Source organism: Oncorhynchus masou, chromosome 17, assembly GCF_036934945.1.
Source record: "Oncorhynchus masou masou isolate Uvic2021 chromosome 17, UVic_Omas_1.1, whole genome shotgun sequence".
Lineage (NCBI taxonomy): Eukaryota > Metazoa > Chordata > Actinopteri > Salmoniformes > Salmonidae > Oncorhynchus > Oncorhynchus masou.
The window spans coordinates 6,638,577-6,659,708 of NC_088228.1; the positions used below are offsets into that span (position 1 = coordinate 6,638,577).

The window sequence follows — 21,132 nt, forward strand, 5'->3', positions numbered from 1 at the left end:
AGCTCTTTGGTTTTAGGCTGGGTATCTGTAAAGCTCTTTGGGATTTTAGGCTGGGTATCTGTAAAGTTATTTGGTTTTCGGCTGGGTATCTGTATTATTTGGTTTTAGGCTGGGTGTCTGCAAAGCTCTTTGGTTTTAGGCTGGGTATCTGTAAATTTATTTGGTTTTATGCTGGGTATCTGTAAAGCTCTTTGGTTTTAGTCTGGGTTTCTGTAAAGCTCTTCATGGTTTTAGGCTGGGTACCTGTAAAGCTCTTCATGGTTTTAGGCTGGGTATCTGTAAAGCTCTTTGGTTTTAGGCTGGGTATGTAAAGCTCTTTGTGGTTTTAGTCTGGGTATCTGTAAAGCTCTTTGGTTTTAGGCTGGGTATCTGTAAAGCTCTTTGGTTTTAGGCTGGGTATCTGTAAAGCTCTTTGGTTTTAGTCTGGGTACCTGTAAAGCTCTTCATGGTTTTAGTCTGGGTTTCTGTAAATCTCTTTGGGGTTTTAGGCTGGGTATCTGTAAAGCTCTTCATGGTTTTAGTCTGGGTTTTTGTAAAGCTCTTTGGGGTTTTAGGCTGGGTATCTGTAAAGCTCTTTGGTTTTAGTCTGGGTATCTGTAAAGCTCTTTGGTTTTAGGCTGGGTATCTGTAAAGCTCTTTGGTTTTAGGCTGGGTATCTGTAAAGCTCTTTGTGGTTTTAGTCTAGGTATCTGTAAAGCTCTTTGGTTTTAGGCTGGGTATCTGTAAAGCTCTTTGGTTTTAGGCTGGGTATCTGTAAAGCTCTTTGGTTTTAGGCTGGGTATCTGTAAAGCTCTTTGGTTTTAGGCTGGGTATCTGTAAATCTCTTTGGTTTTAGGCTGGGTATCTGTAAAGCTCTTTGGTTTTAGGCTGGGCATCTGTAAAGCTCTTTGGGGTTTTAGGCTGGGTATCTGTAAAGCTCTTTGGTTTTAGGCTGGGTATCTGTAAAGCTCTTTGGGGTTTAAGGCTGGGTATCTGTAAAGCTCTTTGGTTTTAGGCTGGGTATCTGTAAAGCTCTTTGGGATTTTAGGCTGGGTATCTGTAAAGTTATTTGGTTTTAGGCTGGGTATCTGTAAAGTTATTTGGTTTTAGGCTGGGTGTCTGTAAAGCTCTTTGGTTTTAGGCTGGGTATCTGTAAATTTCTTTGGTTTTATGCTGGGTATCTGTAAAGCTCTTTGGTTTTAGTCTGGGTTTCTGTAAAGCTCTTCATGGTTTTAGTCTGGGTTTCTGTAAAGCTCTTTGGTTTTAGGCTGGGTATCTGTAAAGTTATTTGTGGCAACTGCTGATGGAAAAAGGGCTTTATAGATACATTTGATTGATACAACTCAAACTATGGTTATAATGGATTTCCTGATGTTAGTGTTAGTGAGTTGCAGGTGTACAGTAGTCTGTTTCCAGATTAAAAGCCTCTCCTCTACCATCAAAGACAGTGTTTACAACCTATTGTAATGCGTTGCCTCTCATTACATCAGATGCATGAACCAGAGTGCTGACCATGGGCGCCAGGGTCAAACTGTAGTAATGTTCCTGAGTTATGGAGCATTCTAGAATACAGCAACATGGGCATTGTCATACCAAGGAGAAAGTATTCCCAGCGAGCATTAGTGGTTGCAATGTCATCGTTATGACGTCTTTTATGATGTTGTGGTCATGTTGTGTACTGGCTGTTTAAGGAATTTTTATTAATGTCGTTTCATCAACCCCAAAAAAATATGTTGTAATCTAATGATCCTACAAGATAAAAACCTAAATATGACATCTTTTAGATGGTGTCTTAATTTCGCAAATCTCGCAATCTTAGCCCGCTGTGTTGGTGGTTGTGGAATTTGTCTACTTTCCCCCCTATATGTATCATCTTATAATGAATCTGAGTAATTAATGAATCCGTTGATTCAAGCCGGGTGAATAAATTGCCCCATAAAAGACATAACAGAATTGATTAATAAAACATACCAAGTTGTACTATAAATGAATGTCCTAAGTAAAGTGTTACTCAATCTTTCTTTGCAGGCGTGGTCAGGACGGCTCTGCCCAACATGGACCGCGAGGCCAGGGACCAGTATCTGCTCGTCATTCAGGCCAAGGACATGGTGGGTCAGATGGGAGGACTCTCCGGGACCACCTCTGTCACGGTGACGCTCACTGACGTCAACGACAACCCACCACACTTCTCTCGCAGTAAGAGCCTCTTTACTTGATCATGGTCAGTTAGCCCTAAACCCAACACCGCTGTACACATCTCAAGGAACCATGGAACCTTGTTGGTTACAACTTGATGTTGTTGGGGTTTATTTGAATGCACATTGATACCCCCTAGATTTGATGTGGGCGCCCCGCAGAAAATCCAATTAACGTAATACATTTAGAAAACACCAAAATTCGTCAGTTTATTAAAGTAGAGATACCTGTTTTTTTTGCAGTCTCAATCCATCACATCCGCTGATATCGCCCTTCTGTATCTGTTGTGAAAGGTGGCAGAGCTAGAGCGGTGTTTGTCAGACCATTTGACAACCTGAAAATAGGACTTATCACGAATAACGTCTGTAGCATCTGAACCGTTTGGCCTAAAAAACTATTATAACGTGTCTGCGTGGACACGAAGGGAGCAGCCAGGCGATAAGCTCAGCCACAGAGCGAAGGTGGAAAATGGTCTCCTCGATAACTTGTGTGTCTGGGCTGGTTTCTCTCCCTCCATCTTTTTCTCTCTCTGGATTTCCTTCTGTCTCCCCTCACCCCTCTCTCTGGCTCTTTCCCTGTCTGTCTGTCTGTCTGTCTGTCTGTCTGTCCCTCTGTCTGTCCCTCTGTCTGTCCCTCTGTCTGTCTGTGTCTCTCTGTCTGTCTGTCTGCCTGTCTGTCTGTCTGTCTGTCTGTCTGTCTGTCTGTCTGTCTGTGTCTCTCTGTCCCTCTGTCTGTCCCTCTGTCTGTCTCTCTCTCACATGTAGAGAGTTATCAATTCAGCGTGCCCGAGTCCCTGCCGGTGGCCACGACAGTAGCCAAGATAAAGGCGCTAGACTCAGATGTGGGACCCAATGCTGAGATGGAATACAGGATCGTGGATGGGGACGGCCTGGGACTGTTCCGAATCACCCCCGATCCAGACACACAGGAGGGCCTCATCACTCTGCAAAAGGTACTATCAGACCTCAGGATAAGACCCACATGCAGACAGTTCGAAGTAACAAAAGTTTATTACCAAAAACAGGGGGCAGGCAAATGACAGGTCAAAGGGCAGACAGAGGTCAGTAATCCAGAGCAGAGTCCTAAAGGTACAGAACAGCAGGCTCAGGGTCAAGGTCAGGGTCAGGGTCAGGGTCAGGGCAGGCAGAGGTCAGTAAATCCAGAGCAGGAGTCCTAAAGGTACAGAACAGCAGGGTCAGGGCAGGCAGAGGTCAGTAATCCAGAGCAGGAGTCCTAAAGGTACAGAACAACAGGCTCAGGGTCAGGGTCAGGGCAGGCAGAATGGTCAAAACCGGGAAAACCAGAAAACAGGGACTAGAGGGAACAGGAGTACGAGAAAAACACTGGTAGGCTCGACGGAGACAAGACGAACTGGCAACAGACAAACAGAGAACACAGGTATAAATACACTGGGGATAATGGGGGAAAGATGGGTGATACCTGAAGGGGGTGGAGACAAGCACAAAGACAGGTGAAACAGATCAGGGTGAGACAGGTACAATGCAGACCTCTCCTCTAAGAAACCATTGCTAGAGGTGTCCTATAGTATCGAACAGTCGTAATAAGGACACCGTATAGGACTGATGCAGTGTCTATATTAGGACAGTCGAAGTTGTGTCAGTCTCTTGGAGTTTGAAGTTGGTGTCCAAACCAAGTGCGTTTGACACAAATTTCGTGGCTGTGTGAATGCCCAAATACCGACACTGTATAGGGCAGAGATCAAATCACGTGTGTGTGTGTGTGTGTGTGTGTGTGTGTGTGTGTGTGTGTGTGTGTGTGTGTGTGTGTGTGTGTGTGTGTGTGTGTGTGTGTGTGTAGAGTCTAATGAGTGTCAGTAGAGCCACTGCAATGGAGTTAGTGCAAAATAATTCATATACAGTGCCTTGCGAAAGTATTCGGCCCCCTTGAACTTTGCGACCTTTTGCCACATTTCAGGCTTCAAACATAAAGATATAAAACTGTATTTTTTTGTGAAGAATCAACAACAAGTGGGACACAATCATGAAGTGAACTTTTTTAACAAATCAAAAACTGAAAAATCGGGCGTGCAAAATTATTCAGCCCCCTTAAGTTAATACTTTGTAGTGCCACGTTTTGCTGCGATTACAGCTGTAAGTTGCTTGGGGTATGTCTCTATCAGTTTTGCACATCGAGAGACTGAAATTTTTTCCCATTCCTCCTTGCAAAACAGCTCGAGCTCAGTGGGGTTGGATGGAGAGCATTTGTGAACAGCAGTTTTCAGTTCTTTCCACAGATTCTCGATTGGATTCAGGTCTGGACTTTGACTTGGCCATTCTAACACCTGGATATGTTTATTTTTGAACCATTCCATTGTAGATTTTGCTTTATGTTTTGGATCATTGTCTTGTTGGAAGACAAATCTCCGTCCCAGTCTCAGGTCTTTTGCAGACTCCATCAGGTTTTTTTCCAGAATGGTCCTGTATTTGGCTCCATCCATCTTCCCATCAATTTTAACCATCTTCCCTGTCCCTGCTGAAGAAAAGCAGGCCCAAACCATGATGCTGCCACCACCATGTTTGACAGTGGGTATGGTGTGTTCAGGGTGATGAGCTGTGTTGCTTTTATGCCAAACATAACGTTTTGCATTGTTGCCAAAAAGTTCAATTTTGGTTTCATCTGACCAGAGCACCTTCTTTCACATGTTTGGTGTGTCTCCCTGGTGGCTTGTGGCAAACTTTAAACAACATTTTTTATGGATATCTTTAAGAAATGGCTTTCTTCTTGCCACTCTTCCATAAAGGCCAGATTTGTGCAATATACGACTGATTGTTGTCCTATGGACAGAGTCTCCCACCTCAGCTGTAGATCTCTGCAGTTCATCCAGAGTAATCATGGGCCTCTTGGCTGCATCTCTGATCAGTCTTCTCCTTGTATGAGCTGAAAGTTTAGAGGGATGGCCAGGTCTTGGTAGATTTGCAGTGGTCTGATACTCCTTCCATTTCAATATTATCACATGCACAGTGCTCCTTGGGATGTTTAAAGCTTGGGAAAAAAATTTGTATCCAAATCCGGCTTTAAACTTCTTCACAACAGTATCTCGGACCTGCCTGGTGTGTTCCTTGTTCTTCATGATGCTCTCTGCGCTTTTAACGGACCTCTGAGACTATCACAGTGCAGGTGCATTTATACGGAGACTTGATTACACACAGGTGGATTGTATTCATCATCATTAGTCATTTAGGTCAACATTCAGAGATCCTCACTGAACTTTTGGAGAGAGTTTGCTGCACTGAAAGTAAAGGGGCTGAATAATTTTGCACGCCCAATTTTTCAGTTTTTGATTTGTTAAAAAAGTTTGAAATATCCAATAAATGTCGTTCCACTTCATGATTGTGTCCCACTTGTTGTTGATTCTTCACAAAAAAATACAGTTTGATATCTTTATGTTTTAAGCCTGAAATGTGGCAAAATGTCGCAAAGTTCAAGGGGGCCGAATACTTTCGCAAGGCACTGTAAATAAGTAAATAAAAAAGGATAGCCATTTTATTAACTGTTCAGCAGTCTTATGTCTTGGGGTTAGAAGCTGTTCAGGTGCCTTTGGTTCCAGACTTGCCCTCCGGCACCACTTGCCGTGTGGTAGCAGAAAGAACAGTCTGTGACTTGGGTGGCTGGAGTTTTTGACATTTTTTAGGGCCTTCCTCTGACACTGCCTGGTATAGAGGTCTTAGATGGCAAGAAGGTTGGCCCCAGTGATGTACTGGGCCATATGTACTAGCCTCTGCCAAGCAGTCAAATGTCAATTAGCTGCCTTACCAAGCGGTGATCCAGCCAGTCAAGATGCTCTCGATGGTGCAGCTTTAGAACTTCTTGATGATCTGAGGGCTCATGCCAAATATTTTCAGCGTCCTGGGGGGAAGAGGTGTTGTCATGACCTCTTCATGACTGTGTTGGTGTGTTTCAACCATAATAGGTTCTTAGTGATGTGGACACCGAGGAATTTAAAGCTCTCGACCCGCTCCACTACAGCCTCGTCGATGTGAATGGGGGTGTGCTTGGCCCTCAATTTCCTGTAGTCCACGATCAGCTCCTTTGACTTGCTGACGATGAGGGAGAGGTTGTTGTCCTGGCACCACACTGCCAGGTCTCTGAACTCTCATCGTCGTCAGTGATCAGGCCTGGGGGCGGACCATCAGGAAGTCCAGGATCCGGTTGGAGAGGGAGGTGTTTAATCCCAGGGTTCTTAGCTTAGTGATGAGCTTGGAGGGCACTATGGTGTTGAATGCTGAACTGTAGTCAACGATCAGCATTCTCACATAGGTGTTCCTTTTGTTCAGGTGGGAAAGGGTAATGCGGAGTGCGATAGAGATTGGCCATCTGTGGATCTGTTCGGGTGGTATGCGAATTGGAGTGGGTCCAGTGTTTCTGGGATGGTGTTGATGTGAGCCATGACCAATCCTTCAAAGCATTTCATGGCTACATATGGGAGCTACGTGGCGGTAGTCATTTAGACAGGATGGAGAACTGGCGCCTGATGCCCGAAGATCAATTTACAATAAATAACTTACTGTTGAGAGTTAGAATAGTAGAATAAACAACCTGCAAATTCTAATTTGGTCGCGCATCAGCAGTTTTTCCGAGCATCAAAATATCTCATAAGGCTAGAGCCGGCTCTGGCTACATGTGTGGGACGAACCTGATCCATCCCGGCACTAACCTAATTCAGATAAACAAAGGTCAAGATTTAAATCACAAATGTCTTAGGGTTGAAAATACGTTAATAAAGCCACCGTCTGTAAGACATCCCAGTAATTTCAACGAAAGAAATACAGTACAATTCTGGAATTTGAAGAGCTTGACTTCTAAATGTCAAGGGCGTCTTTTCACTTAATCATAAAGGTGTTGACTCTAACCAAAATATCATTACCACTGAAAAACACTGAAGCTTCAAATGGAGTTAAGCGTTTCTCTTCAACTTCTTTTCTTGTACAATTTGAATGTATTACAGACAGTGAGTGTATGTATGCTCAATACCTTGCACTTGATATCTTAAAAAGCTCTTTCATAACTCTGACTGGAGAATTATATTTAGGAGCTCGGAGAAGGTAGAAGACATTTTAAGAAGATAGTGCTTCAGAAAACATATGTGTCATATATCTTTTTCTTAAAATCAATATTTTACCTTGAGTCAATATCACGGCAGGGTTCAGTGATTGATGGAGGCTTATATGAGTTCAGAACATATCTATATGTCTAAAGTTTTAATGGCACATGCACAAGTACAGTGAAATGCCTTTCTTGCAAATTCAAAACTCAACAATGCAATAACCAATAACAAAGTATTACTAGAAAAAACACAAGAAAGAAGAAGAAATATGAAGAACACAAGTAAGTAAGCATACTATATACAGGGTCAGTTAATACCATACTATATACAGGGTCAGTTAATCCCACACTATATACAGGGTCAGTTAATACCACACTATATACAGGGTCAGTTAATACCATACTATATACAGGGTCAGTTAATACCATACTATATACAGGGTCAGTTAATACCACACTATATACAGGGTCAGTTAATACCACACTATATACAGGGTCAGTTAATACCACACTATATACAGGGTCAGTTAATACCACACTATATACAGGGTCAGTTAATCCCACACTATATACAGGGTCAGTTAATACCATACTATATACAGGGTCAGTTAATACCACACTATATACAGGGTCAGTTAATACCATACTATATACAGGGTCAGTTAATACCATACTATATACAGGGTCAGTTAATACCATACTATATACAGGTCAGTTAATACCATACTATATACAGGGTCAGTTAATCGCTCTGGATAAGAGCGTCTGCCAAATGACTTAAATGTAAATGTAAATGTTAATACCACACTATATACAGGGTCAGTTAATACCATACTATATACAGGGTCAGTTAATACCATACTATATACAGGGTCAGTTAATACCATACTATATACAGGGTCAGTTAATACCACACTATATACAGGGTCAGTTAATACCATACAGGGTCAGTTAATACCATACTATATACAGGGTCAGTTAATACCATATTATATACAGGGTCAGTTAATACCATACTATATTCAGGGTCAGTAAATACCATACTATATACAGGGTCAGTTAATACCACACTATATACAGGGTCAGTTAGTACCATACTATATACAGGGTCAGTTAATACCATACTATATTCAGGGTCAGTAAATACCATACTATATTCAGGGTCAGTAAATACCATACTATATACAGGGTCAGTTAATACCATACTATATACAGGGTCAGTTAGTACCATACTATATTCAGGGTCAGTTAATACCATACTGGTATTAGGTTGTACCATACTACCATTTGGTTGTGCATCAGCAGTTTCCACATGATTTATTCCAAGTTTTAGTTGAGGTTAAGTGTTTAGTGAATGATTTGTCCGAAATACAATGCTTTCAGTTTAGAAATATTTAGGACATAAGTGTTCCTTGCCACCCATTCTGAAACTAACTGCAGCTCTTTGTTAAGTGTTGCAGTCATTTCAGTCACTGTTGTAGCTGACGTGTATATTGCTGCCTCATCCGCATGGCTTTACTCAAAGCCAGTATGATGTCATTAGTAAAGATTGATAAAAGCAAGGGCCTTAACAGCTACCCTAGGGAATTCCTGATTCTACCTGGATTATGTTGGAGAGGCTTCCATTAAAGAACAACCTCTGTGTTCTGTTAGACAGATAACTCCTTATCCACAATATAGCAAGGCGTGTAAAGCCATCGCACTTAAGTTTTCCATCAGCAGACTATGATTGATAATGTCAAAAGCCGCACATAAAGTCTAACAAATCAGCTCCAGCAATGTATGGCTTGGGGTGGTTGGAGTCTTTAACGATTGTCTGGCGCCTTTCTACCACATCGCCTTATATAGATGTCCTGGATGGCAGGGAGATCGGCCCCAGTGATGTACTGGGCTGTCCGCACCACTTTCTGTAGCGCCATGGGATCAGGGGCGGTGCAGGTCTATTTACAGGTGATTTTTGGAGGGTTGGTCTATTTACAGGTGACTTTTGGAGGATGGATCTATTTACAGGTGACTTTTGGAGGATGGATCTATTTACAGGTGACTTTTGGAGGATGGATCTATTTACAGGTGACTTTTGGAGGATGGATCTATTTACAGGTGACTTTTGGAGGGTTGATCTATTTACAGGTGACTTTTGGAGGGTTGATCTATTTACAGGTGATTTTTGGAGGATTGATCTATTGACAGGCGACTTTTGGAGGATGGATCTATTTACAGGTGACTTTTGGAGGATGGATCTATTTACAGGTGACTTTTGGAGGGTTGATCTATTTACAGGTGACTTTTGGAGGATGGATCTATTTACAGGTGACTTTTGGAGGATGGATCTATTTACAGGTGACTTTTGGAGGATTGATCTATTTACAGGTGACTTTTGGAGGATGGATCTATTTACAGGTGACTTTTGGAGGATGGATCTATTTACAGGTGACTTTTGGAGGGTTGATCTATTTACAGGTGACTTTTGGAGGATGGATCTATTTACAGGTGACTTTTGGAGGGTTGATCTATTTACAGGTGACTTTTGGAGGATGGATCTATTTACAGGTGACTTTTGGAGGATGGATCTATTTACAGGTGACTTTTGGAGGATGGATCTATTTACAGGTGACTTTTGGAGGGTTGATCTATTTACAGGTGACTTTTGGAGGGTGGATCTATTTACAGGTGATTTTTGGAGGATTGATCTATTGACAGGCGACTTTTGGAGGATGGATCTATTTACAGGTGACTTTTGGAGGATGGATCTATTTACAGGTGACTTTTGGAGGGTTGATCTATTTACAGGTAATTTTTGGAGGATGGATCTATTTACAGGTGACTTTTGGAGGGTTGATCTATTTACAGGTGACTTTTGGAGGATGGATCTATTTACAGGTGACTTTTGGAGGGTTGATCTATTTACAGGTGACTTTTGGAGGATGGATCTATTTACAGGTGACTTTTGGAGGATGGATCTATTTACAGGTGACTTTTGGAGGGTTGATCTATTTACAGGTGACTTTTGGAGGATGGATCTATTTACAGGTGACTTTTGGAGGGTTGATCTATTTACAGGTGACTTTTGGAGGATGGATCTATTTACAGGTGACTTTTGGAGGATGGATCTATTTACAGGTGATTTTTGGAGTGTTGATCTATTTACAGGTGATTTTTGGAGGGTTGATCTATTTACAGGTGATTTTTGGAGGGTTGATCTATTTACAGGTGACTTTTGGAGGGTTGATCTATTTACAGGTGACTTTTGGAGGGTTGATCTATTTACAGGTGACTTTTGGAGGGTTGATCTATTTACAGGTGATTTTTGGAGGGTTGATCTATTTACAGGTGACTTTTGGAGGATGGATCTATTTACAGGTGACTTTTGGAGGGTTGATCTATTTACAGGTGACTTTTGGAGGATGGATCTATTTACAGGTGACTTTTGGAGGGTTGATCTATTTACAGGTGACTTTTGGAGGGTTGATCTATTTACAGGTGACTTTTGGAGGATGGATCTATTTACAGGTGACTTTTGGAGGATGGATCTATTTACAGGTGACTTTTGGAGGATGGATCTATTTACAGGTGACTTTTGGAGGGTTGATCTATTTACAGATGACTTTTGGAGGATGGATCTATTTACAGGTAACTTTTGGAGGATGGATCTATTTACAGGTGACTTTTGGAGGATGGATCTATTTACAGGTGACTTTTGGAGGATGGATCTATTTACAGGTGACTTTTGGAGGGTTGATCTATTTACAGGTGATTTTTGGAGGATGGATCTATTTACAGGTGACTTTTGGAGGATGGATCTATTTACAGGTGATTTTTGGAGGATTGATCTATTTACAGGTGATTTTTGGAGGATTGATCTATTTACAGGTGATTTTTGGAGGATGGATCTATTTACAGGTGATTTTTGGAGGATGGATCTATTTACAGGTGACTTTTGGAGGATGGATCTATTTACAGGTGATTTTTGGAGGATGGATCTATTTACAGGTGACTTTTGGAGGATGGATCTATTTACAGGTGATTTTTGGAGGATGGATCTATTTACAGGTGACTTTTGGAGGGTTGATCTATTTACAGGTGACTTTTGGAGGGTTGATCTATTTACAGGTGACTTTTGGAGGATGGATCTATTTACAGGTGACTTTTGGAGGGTTGATCTATTTACAGGTGACTTTTGGAGGATGGATCTATTTACAGGTGACTTTTGGAGGGTTGATCTATTTACAGGTGACTTTTGGAGGATGGATCTATTTACAGGTGACTTTTGGAGGGTTGATCTATTTACAGGTGACTTTTGGAGGGTTGATCTATTTACAGGTGATTTTTGGAGGATTGATCTATTTACAGGTGATTTTTGGAGGATGGATCTATTTACAGGTGACTTTTGGAGGGTTGATCTATTTACAGGTGATTTTTGGAGGGTTGATCTATTTACAGGTGATTTTTGGAGGATTGATCTATTTACAGGTGACTTTTGGAGGGTGGATCTATTTACATGTGACTTTTGGAGGATTGATCTATTTACAGGTGACTTTTGGAGGATTGATCTATTTACAGGTGATTTTTGGAGGATGGATCTATTTACAGGTGATTTTTGGAGGATGGATCTATTTACAGGTGACTTTTGGAGGATTGATCTATTTACAGGTGACTTTTGGAGGATGGATCTATTTACAGGTGATTTTTGGAGGATGGATCTATTTACAGGTGACTTTTGGAGGATTGATCTATTTACAGGTGACTTTTGGAGGATTGATCTATTTACAGGTGATTTTTGGAGGATTGATCTATTTACAGCTGACTTTTGGAGGATTGATCTATTTACAGGTGACTTTTGGAGGATGGATCTATTTACAGGTGACTTTTGGAGGATGGATCTATTTACAGGTGATTTTTGGAGGATGGATCTATTTACAGGTGACTTTTGGAGGGTTGATCTATTTACAGGTGACTTTTGGAGGATGGGTCTATTTACAGGTGATTTTTGGAGGGTTGATCTATTTACAGGTGACTTTTGGAGGGTTGATCTATTTACAGGTGACTTTTGGAGGATGGATCTATTTACAGGTGATTTTTGGAGGATGGGTCTATTTACAGGTGATTTTTGGAGGATGGATCTATTTACAGCTGACTTTACTCTAACCCTATTTCTTTCTTTCTTTTTTTCTTTCTTTAATTAATTAAATTCTTATGCGCAATTGCGTTGTTTCCTGCCACCGTTTATTCTGGTGCAGCCCTGTCCCCTTGTGTGATTATCATCTACTCAAGTGCGTCTGAAAAGATGATTCTTGTCTTCAATAGCATGCAGCGAATTCACACTGGATGAAAAGACTAAATGAGTATTACCTCCTGACATTTAAATCATACTCAATGGTCAAAATGTATACAACTTTTTATTTTTGCGTACCCACGCAACCTACTATTTAGAATGCAAGTGCTGGTATTCAGACAAACCCGCAGTCTGACCCTACCTCTTTGTCTTCTTCCTTCCTAACCGTCTCTCTCTCTAACCTTTCCAATCGGTAGGGCCTGGACTTTGAGACCAAGTCGAGCTACACCCTGCGTGTCGAGGCGTCCAATAGAAACATCGACCTGCGATTCCTGTCCCTGGGGCCGTTTAGCGACACAGCGACAGTGCGCCTCAACGTGCAGAACGTGGACGAGCCGCCCGTCTTCTCCTCGCCGTTCAGCAAGATGGTAATCTCGGAGGAGGCAACGGTAGGCACCACCATCGGGACCATCTTCGCACACGACCCAGACTCCAGCAACAGTCCCATCAGGTAGGGTTGTGGCCAGGATTCATCATCGCAAGTTCACAATCTCTATGCCATGTTACTGTTTGATTGTTTTTGGTCAGTTCTGCCTTTTTGTGTTCCTTTGTTGTTGGTAATTGCTTGTTATGTATTTGGTATACAACAGTTGTAGCCTTTATCCAGTGGTGGAAAAAGTTGTATTTAATTTTTTTCCGTTTATGGATAGCCATGAGCATGATCCAATGCTCAGACATAATTTACCAATGAAGCATGTGTTTAGTGATTCCTCCAGATCAGAGGCAGTAGGGATGACCAGGGATGTTCTCTTGATAAGTGTGTGAATTAAACCATTTTCCTGTCCTGCTACGCCTTCACTTTTGTGTGTCAGGGGAAATGTACGGAGAAAAAGGTACATCATTTTATTTAGGAATGTAAATGAAGTAAAAGTAAAAGTTGTCAAAATATAAAATAAAAATATGAAGTACAGATACCCCTTAAAAAACTACTTAAGTAGTACTTTCAAGTATTTTTACTTAAGTACTTTACGCCACTGCCATTATCATTCAAAGTAATGTAGAGAAAATCGACAGATATTTCATGGAATTATAGTTCTTGATAGCTCCTTAATTATAACAGCCTGCATTGTATACATGCCTGATTAATGCATTCTTAATGCATTTCATACAGAAGATCTATAGAAGTGTTGCCATGGCTGGTGCCAGTTGAATGTGGCCCTTGACAGGAGAGCCTTTTCCAATACGCCTCCCTCTCTCCTGTCGACTTTACTCCAGATACTCTATAGACCGCAACACCGACTTGGAGCGTTTCTTCAACATAGACGCCACCACCGGTGTCATCAGCACCGCCAAGCCCCTGGACAGAGAAGTTAACGCCGTACACAACATCACCATCTTTGCCACGGAGATCCGTAAGTCAAGTGTTCTTACCCTGCTCTGTCCACACGGTTGCTACATTACATCCGGGTTGTTGTCAATCAACGTTGCAACTTAGATATATTGTCCAGAAATGTACACAATATGCAACTACATAATGCACCTTTATCTATTTAGCCGCCCCCCCCTCTTGTCGGCTCAAGAGCACACCCAAAACCTATGTAGTATCTCTTCACCAGTGACATCACACACAAACTGTAAGGCTGTTGTAATACTTGTCCATCATTACCTCTAGCTACTTTACACTCTTAGAAAAAAAGGGTTCCAAAAGGGTTCTTCGGCTGTCCCCATAGGAGAACCCTTTATGGTTCTAGGTAGAACACTTAATTTTGAGGTACTTTTGGGCTTCATGTAGAACCCTCTGTGGAAAGAGTTTGATTGTACATGCAACCTAAAAATGGTTTTACCTGGAGGGTTCTCCTATGGGGTCAGCCAAAGAACCCTTTTAGGTTCTCGATAGCACCTTTTTTCTACGGGCGCACAAGAGGGTCACTCTTCACTTTTGTTACACTCATTGTGACTGCACACAGAGTGGACCAGTGCCTTCACCGCACCTGCGACTTAAGACTATATTTCACACTTGACAAATCCTGAATTCTATTAAAATGAAGTAAATCCCGTATCATAAAAGACAGACTTAAGCTTCCTATGCTATTTCTCAATGAATATCATTAGTCGAAGGCTCACTGGGATTTTACCAATTTCGCTTGGCAGTCTGGAAAGCAGAAGGTCTCCTTGACTCTAGAGGAGAGTTCTGAGCAGATGCTCTGCTGCAGTAGAGGTCGACTGCTGTTGATCGCCGGCTCCAGAACTCGTGGCGTTTGATCGAGCCCCACCATGATTCCAAATGATGGCCGAAGCTGGAGCACACACACACGCGCACACACACACACACACACACACACACACACACACACACCACACACACACACACACACACCTCCTAACTCCCAGGCTTTCCGGCTGATGACTTTGTCCGTGACCATTGGCAAAAGACGTGCACCTGTTCCCCGATCGCTCCATCTGACTCACTTCTACTGAGGCTGGAACTCAGTCAAACCTGCACTGAGGTTGTAACTATTATACAAACTCTTCCAAATTGGTACAGTGGAGAATGGGTTAAGGTGACCCAAAGGGGTATGCAGAGAGACCATTGTTTCTACAAATCCATACACAAAATGTATCATTTGAACAAATATTTAGGAAGAGGTCATCATTTCATGGAGTCCGTGAAGGAGGAAGCCACATGGGAAAAAAGTGGTAAGCAAGTTAAATTTAAAAAAATCTTCTTTTTTTTTCACTAAGTCAAATGAATTTAATGTGTTTCATGATGCTTGTATGTAAACCAAAGTAGATCAGTTTAAGATTGTTCTACACATCAGTTGAGTCTCAATAAGATTCAATATGAGGACCTAAACCTAGCATTAAAGTGCATCCTAGCTGTGTGGGCTAATGTAATCTAAACGTTTGCCTAGGGGTAAGTTAAGATTCTATATGAGGACCTAAACCTAGCATTAAAGTGCATCCTAGCTGTGTGGGCTAATGTAATCTAAACGTTTGCCTAGGGGTAAGTTAAGATTCAATATGAGGACCTAAACCTAGCATCAAAGTGCATCCTAGCTGTGTGGGCAAATGTAATCTAAACGTTTGCCTTGGGGTAAGTTAAGATACAATATGAGGACCTAAACCTAGCATTAAAGTGCATCCTAGCTGTGTGGGCTAATGTAATCTAAACGTTTGTCTTGGGGTAAGTTAAGATTCAATATGAGGACCTAAACCTAGCATTAAAGTGCATCCTAGCTGTGTGGGCTAATGTAATCTAAACGTTTGCCTTGGGGTAAGATAAGATACAATATGAGGACCTAAACCTAGCATTAAAGTGCATCCTAGCTGTGTGGGCTAATGTAATCTAAACGTTTGCCTTGGGGTAAGATAAGATACAATATGAGGACCTAAACCTAGCATTAAAGTGCATCCTAGCTGTGTGGGCTAATGTAATCTAGACGTTTGCCTTGGGGTAAATTAAACCAATGGTTGAGCCAATGGCAAGTTGAGCAAATTGAAGCGTTTTCTAATATTGATCTGAATTCTGTTGAGTGTAGAGTCTATGATTGTGAGTTCTGCTCCAATATCAAAGTAGCCCTTTGGGGGCACAGTACTCGAATGCCACCTCACTTAAAGTCAATAGATCATGGTTCCCTGACAACAAGAAAAACATATTTTTGCAGTTTTGAAACTGCAGTAAAAGTCCAATAACTGCTGTCGACTGTGGTATTATGGATGCAGTAATTGTTGAACAACTGCAGTGTCGATGCATTGCAGCTCCCTTGAATGTATCTTGGCAGGGGAGATCGAGGTGTCTTCTACTTATCTCTGCTTGGGGAAACATGCCTGATTCCCCAAGAAACTATGTATCCATTGTGTTAGCCAGAGTTTGCAATTGGCTAAATAATTAAGGTGTGTATGAAAACAAATCTTAGGGCTGGTTCCAAAGGACACAGATTAGTTTAAGTCCTGGACTAAAAAACATGCTCAAAGGTGAATCACCATTGAAATAACAAGTCCAGGAGAAGGCATAGTCTGTATTTGAGAAACTGGCCCTAACTGTGCTATCAGATATAATGATCCAGCTCACCTTAACAAATGGAGTCCTATCACCCTTCAAAATATTTGCAAAATGTCCTATATGATAATACAATGTGCTATATGAAAATAGAATGTGCTATATGATAATGCTATATGATAATGCAATGTGCGATATGATAATACAATGTGCTATATGGTAATACAATATGCTATATGATAATACAATGTACTATAGGATAATACAATGTGCTTTATGATAATACAATGTGCTATAGGATAATACAATGTGCTATATGATAATAGAAGTCGCTATATGATAATAGAATGTGCTATATGATAATGATATATGATAATACAATGTGCTATAGGATAATACAATGTGCTTTATGATAATACAATGTGCAATAGGATAATACAATGTGCTATATGATAATAGAATTCGCTATATGATAATAGAATGTGCTATATGATAATGATATATGATAATACAATGTGCTTTATGATAATAGAATGTGCTATATGATAATACAATGTGCTATAGGATAATACAATGTGCTATATGATAATAGAATGTGCTATATGATAATGCTATATGATAATACAATGTGCTATAGGATAATAGAATGTAATATATGATAATGCTATATGATAATACAATGTGCTATATGATAATACAATGTGCTATAGGATAATACAATGTGCTATAGGATAATACAATGTGCTATATGATAATACAATGTGCTTTATGGTAATACAATGTGCTATAGGATAATACAATATGCTATATGGTAATACAATGTGCTATATGATAATACAATGTGCTTTATGGTAATACAATGTGCTATAAGATAATACAATGTGCTATATGATAATACAATGTGCTATAGGATAATACAATATGCTATATGGTAATACAATGTGCTATATGATAATACAATGTGCTTTATGGTAATACAATGTGCTATATGATAATACAATGTGCTTTATTGTAATACAATGTGCTATAGGATAATACAATGTGCTTTATGGTAATACAATGTGCTTTATGGTAATACAATGTGCTTTATGGTAATACAATGTGCTATATGATAATACAATGTGCTATATGATAATACAATGTGCTATATGATAATGCTATATGATAATGCAATGTGCGATATGATAATACAATGTGCTATATGATAATACAATGTGCTATATGATAATACAATGTGCTATATGATAATAGAATGTGCTATAGGATAATACAACGTGCTATATGATAATAGAATGTGCTATATGATAATACAATGTGCTATATGATAATGCTATATGATAATACAATGTGCTATAGGATAATAGAATGTGCTATATGATAATGCTATATGATAATACAATGTGCTATAGGATAATAGAATGTGCTATAGGATAATACAATGTGCTATATGATAATACAATGTGCTATATGGTAATACAATGTGCTATAGGAAAATACAATATGCTATATGGTAATACAATATGCTATAGGAAAATACAATATGCTATATGGTAATACAATATGCTATATGGTAATACAATGTGCTATAGGAAAATACAATATGCTATATGGTAATACAATATGCTATATGGTAATACAATGTGCTATAGGAAAATACAATGTGCTATAGGAAAATACAATGTGCTTTATGGTAATACAATGTGCTATAGGATAATACAATGTGCTATAGGATAATACAATATGCTATATGGTAATACAATATGCTATATGGTAATGCAATGTGCTATAGGAAAATACAATGTGCTATAGGAAAATACAATGTGCTATAGGAAAATACAATGTGCTATATGATAATACAATGTGCTATATGATAATACAATGTGCTTTATGGTAATACAATGTGCTATAGGATAATACAATGTGCTATATGATAATACAATGTGCTTTATGGTAATACAATGTGCTATAGGATAATACAATGTGCTATATGATAATACAATGTGCTTTATGGTAATACAATGTGCTATAGGATAATACAATGTGCTATAGGAAAATACAATTTCAGGAAAAGCTGGACTTCAGATGTGAGATGTTTCTTTTATAAATTGGTTGAAAGGCTATCATCTTTGGATAGCGTTATGGTTTGGATGTTTCATGCCTCATTTGTCTCACTTTGGCATGGAGATACAAAGTTATAGATAAGTTGTACCAAAGCCAATTTCCAAGAACTAAATATTTCGTTTTCACAAAGCAGTGTGTTAATTTAATTAACACTTTGAGCATTGATTTAACACTGTTTTTATTTATTTCATTTTATTACACTGGAAAATGTGCAGTGTGAGCATCTAACCTGCCATTTGCAAGGTTTGCAATTGGCTTTGAATTACTCTGCAGTATTTTCAGGTATCAGAAAAATTCATTGCAACTTTCAACCTTTTCAGTGACATGTTGAAAGTGTCCTACAGTAGTTGAGTGTTACAATTTATTTATACTTATCGGTTCAAAATATCTTTGGTTTTCTTTTGACTTAATTTTATACACCTGGACATTCAGGAGAATGGACATTTACAGCATGTTCAGATAGAAATGTATTGTGTAGATCAAAAATGACTGTCAGATAGATTGGAATAGTTTAGGAGATTGTGTGTGTGTTCTAGTCAATCTATTTCAACATGCAATTCCGGATACAGCCCTACCGTTCGTTGGAGGCAGCCAATCAGAAAAGTAGTCACTGAGATCTGGATTCAAATATTTTGAAAAAGTAGTCATCTTTGGGGGGGGGGTCTGTTTTCAAATAGTTGTACTCACCTCCAAAGTAACTGTTCGTTACCCCGGAAAAATCTCTCTCTGTTTCTCTCTCTCTCTCTGTTTCTCTCTCTCGGTATATCAGCAGCAGGTGTGCATGATGTACTGACAGATGTGCACAATCTATTTCTATGTCGAGCTGCTGTCAACAACTGTGGAGACATGTAGATAATGCTACAGTAGTGAAAGGAGTATACAGTGCCTTCAGGAAGTATTCATACCCCTTGACCTATTCCACATTTTGTTGTGTTACAGACAGAATTCAAAATGGATTTAAAAAATAAATGCAGCCATCTACAAACAATACCCAATAATGACAAAGTGAAAATATGTTTTTAGAAATTGTAACAAATGTATTGAGTATTCAGACCCCTGAGTCAATACATTGTAATTTCTTGGCCATATTTTTTGCAGTTTTATTTTAGCATATAATTGCAAACAGAGTGCATGTTTTTGTAATATTTTATTCTGTACAGACTTCCTTCTTTTCACTCTGTCATTTAGGTTAGTATTATGGAGTAACTACAGTGTTGTTGATCCATCAGTTTTCTCCCATCACAGCAACTCTGTAACTGTTTTAACATCACCATTGGCCTCTTGGTGAAATTCCTGAGCAGTTTCCTTCCTCTCCGGCAACTGAGTTAGGAAGGACGCCTGTATCTTTGTAGTGACTGAGTGTATTGATACACCATCCAAAGTGTAATTAATAACTTCACCATGCTCAAAGGGATATTCAATGTCTGTTTTTTTTTGTTTTGTTTTTTACCCATCTACCAATAGGTGCACTTCTTTGCGAGGCATTGGAAAACCTTACCGTAACCTGGTCTTTGTGGCTGAGTGTTTGAAATTCACTGCTCGGCTGAGGGACCTTACAGATAATTGTATGTGTGGGGGTACAGAGATGAGGTAGTCATTCAAAAATCACGTTATTAAACACTATTATTGCACGCAGAGTGAGTCCATGCAACGTATTATGTAACTTGTTAAGCAAATATCTACTCCTGAACTTATTTAGGCTTGCCATAACAAAGGGGTTGAATACTAATAGACTCAAGACATTTCCGCTTTTCATATTGTATTAATTTGTAAATATTGCTATAAACATTATTCCACTTTGACATTATGGGGTACTGTGTGTAGGCCAGTGAGAAAATCATCTCAATTTAATCAATTTTCAATTCAGGCTGTAACACACCAAAATGTGTAAAAAGTCAAGTGGTGTGAGTACATTCTGAAGGCTATAAGCAATGGGATTTCGCATTACAAACACATGTATGTTAACAGGAACTCATATTGTGATATTGGCCACGTTCCAGACCGACTACAAAGCAGTTGAGCTGCAAATTAATCAAGGATTTGGGCATCAGATTGCAATATCATGTTAATGCTGTTGCTGTTATGTTAAACACTTTCATGGGTTGTGTGATTTGCGAATCTAATGTAGGCGGCCTGGAACACAGCCAATGTGTTATCCACTAAATTATATAGATGGCAACTGACACTTACTAAATGTGTGCTGTATTAGTAAACTAGCTATTTGCACAGTTGAAGCAAGGATTTACATCAGGGTCATGTTCATTAGGGCGTGTTCACACCACAGCCAAACATTTTGCAATGGAAAACTAAAAATAAACCAGTTCAGATAGCACCTCCCAATTTCACTCTCGTTTTAATCATTTTCTCCCCTTTCATGCCTGCTGAATACAACCCAGGAATTGTGAGCAAAGCAATGCTCAAATTATTACATCTATGCCTTAATTAGACTGAACTGACCGATCGCGTAGGACAGGCAGACAGCTGATGATCGAGCACAGGT

At 39.8% G+C, this 21,132-nt stretch overlaps 1 protein-coding gene across 1 annotated transcript in view; it reads left to right on the forward strand.

The window, feature by feature from the left end:
* Nucleotides 1–21,132, forward strand: part of LOC135558351 (cadherin-7-like) — a 148,098-nt gene that overhangs the window by 79,170 nt on the left and 47,796 nt on the right. Inside the window, exons 5-8 of the mRNA XM_064992096.1 lie at nucleotides 2,008–2,175; nucleotides 2,940–3,127; nucleotides 12,769–13,022; nucleotides 13,787–13,923. Of these exons, the coding sequence (XP_064848168.1) occupies nucleotides 2,008–2,175; nucleotides 2,940–3,127; nucleotides 12,769–13,022; nucleotides 13,787–13,923 (747 nt within the window). The remainder of the gene's footprint in view (nucleotides 1–2,007; nucleotides 2,176–2,939; nucleotides 3,128–12,768; nucleotides 13,023–13,786; nucleotides 13,924–21,132) is intronic.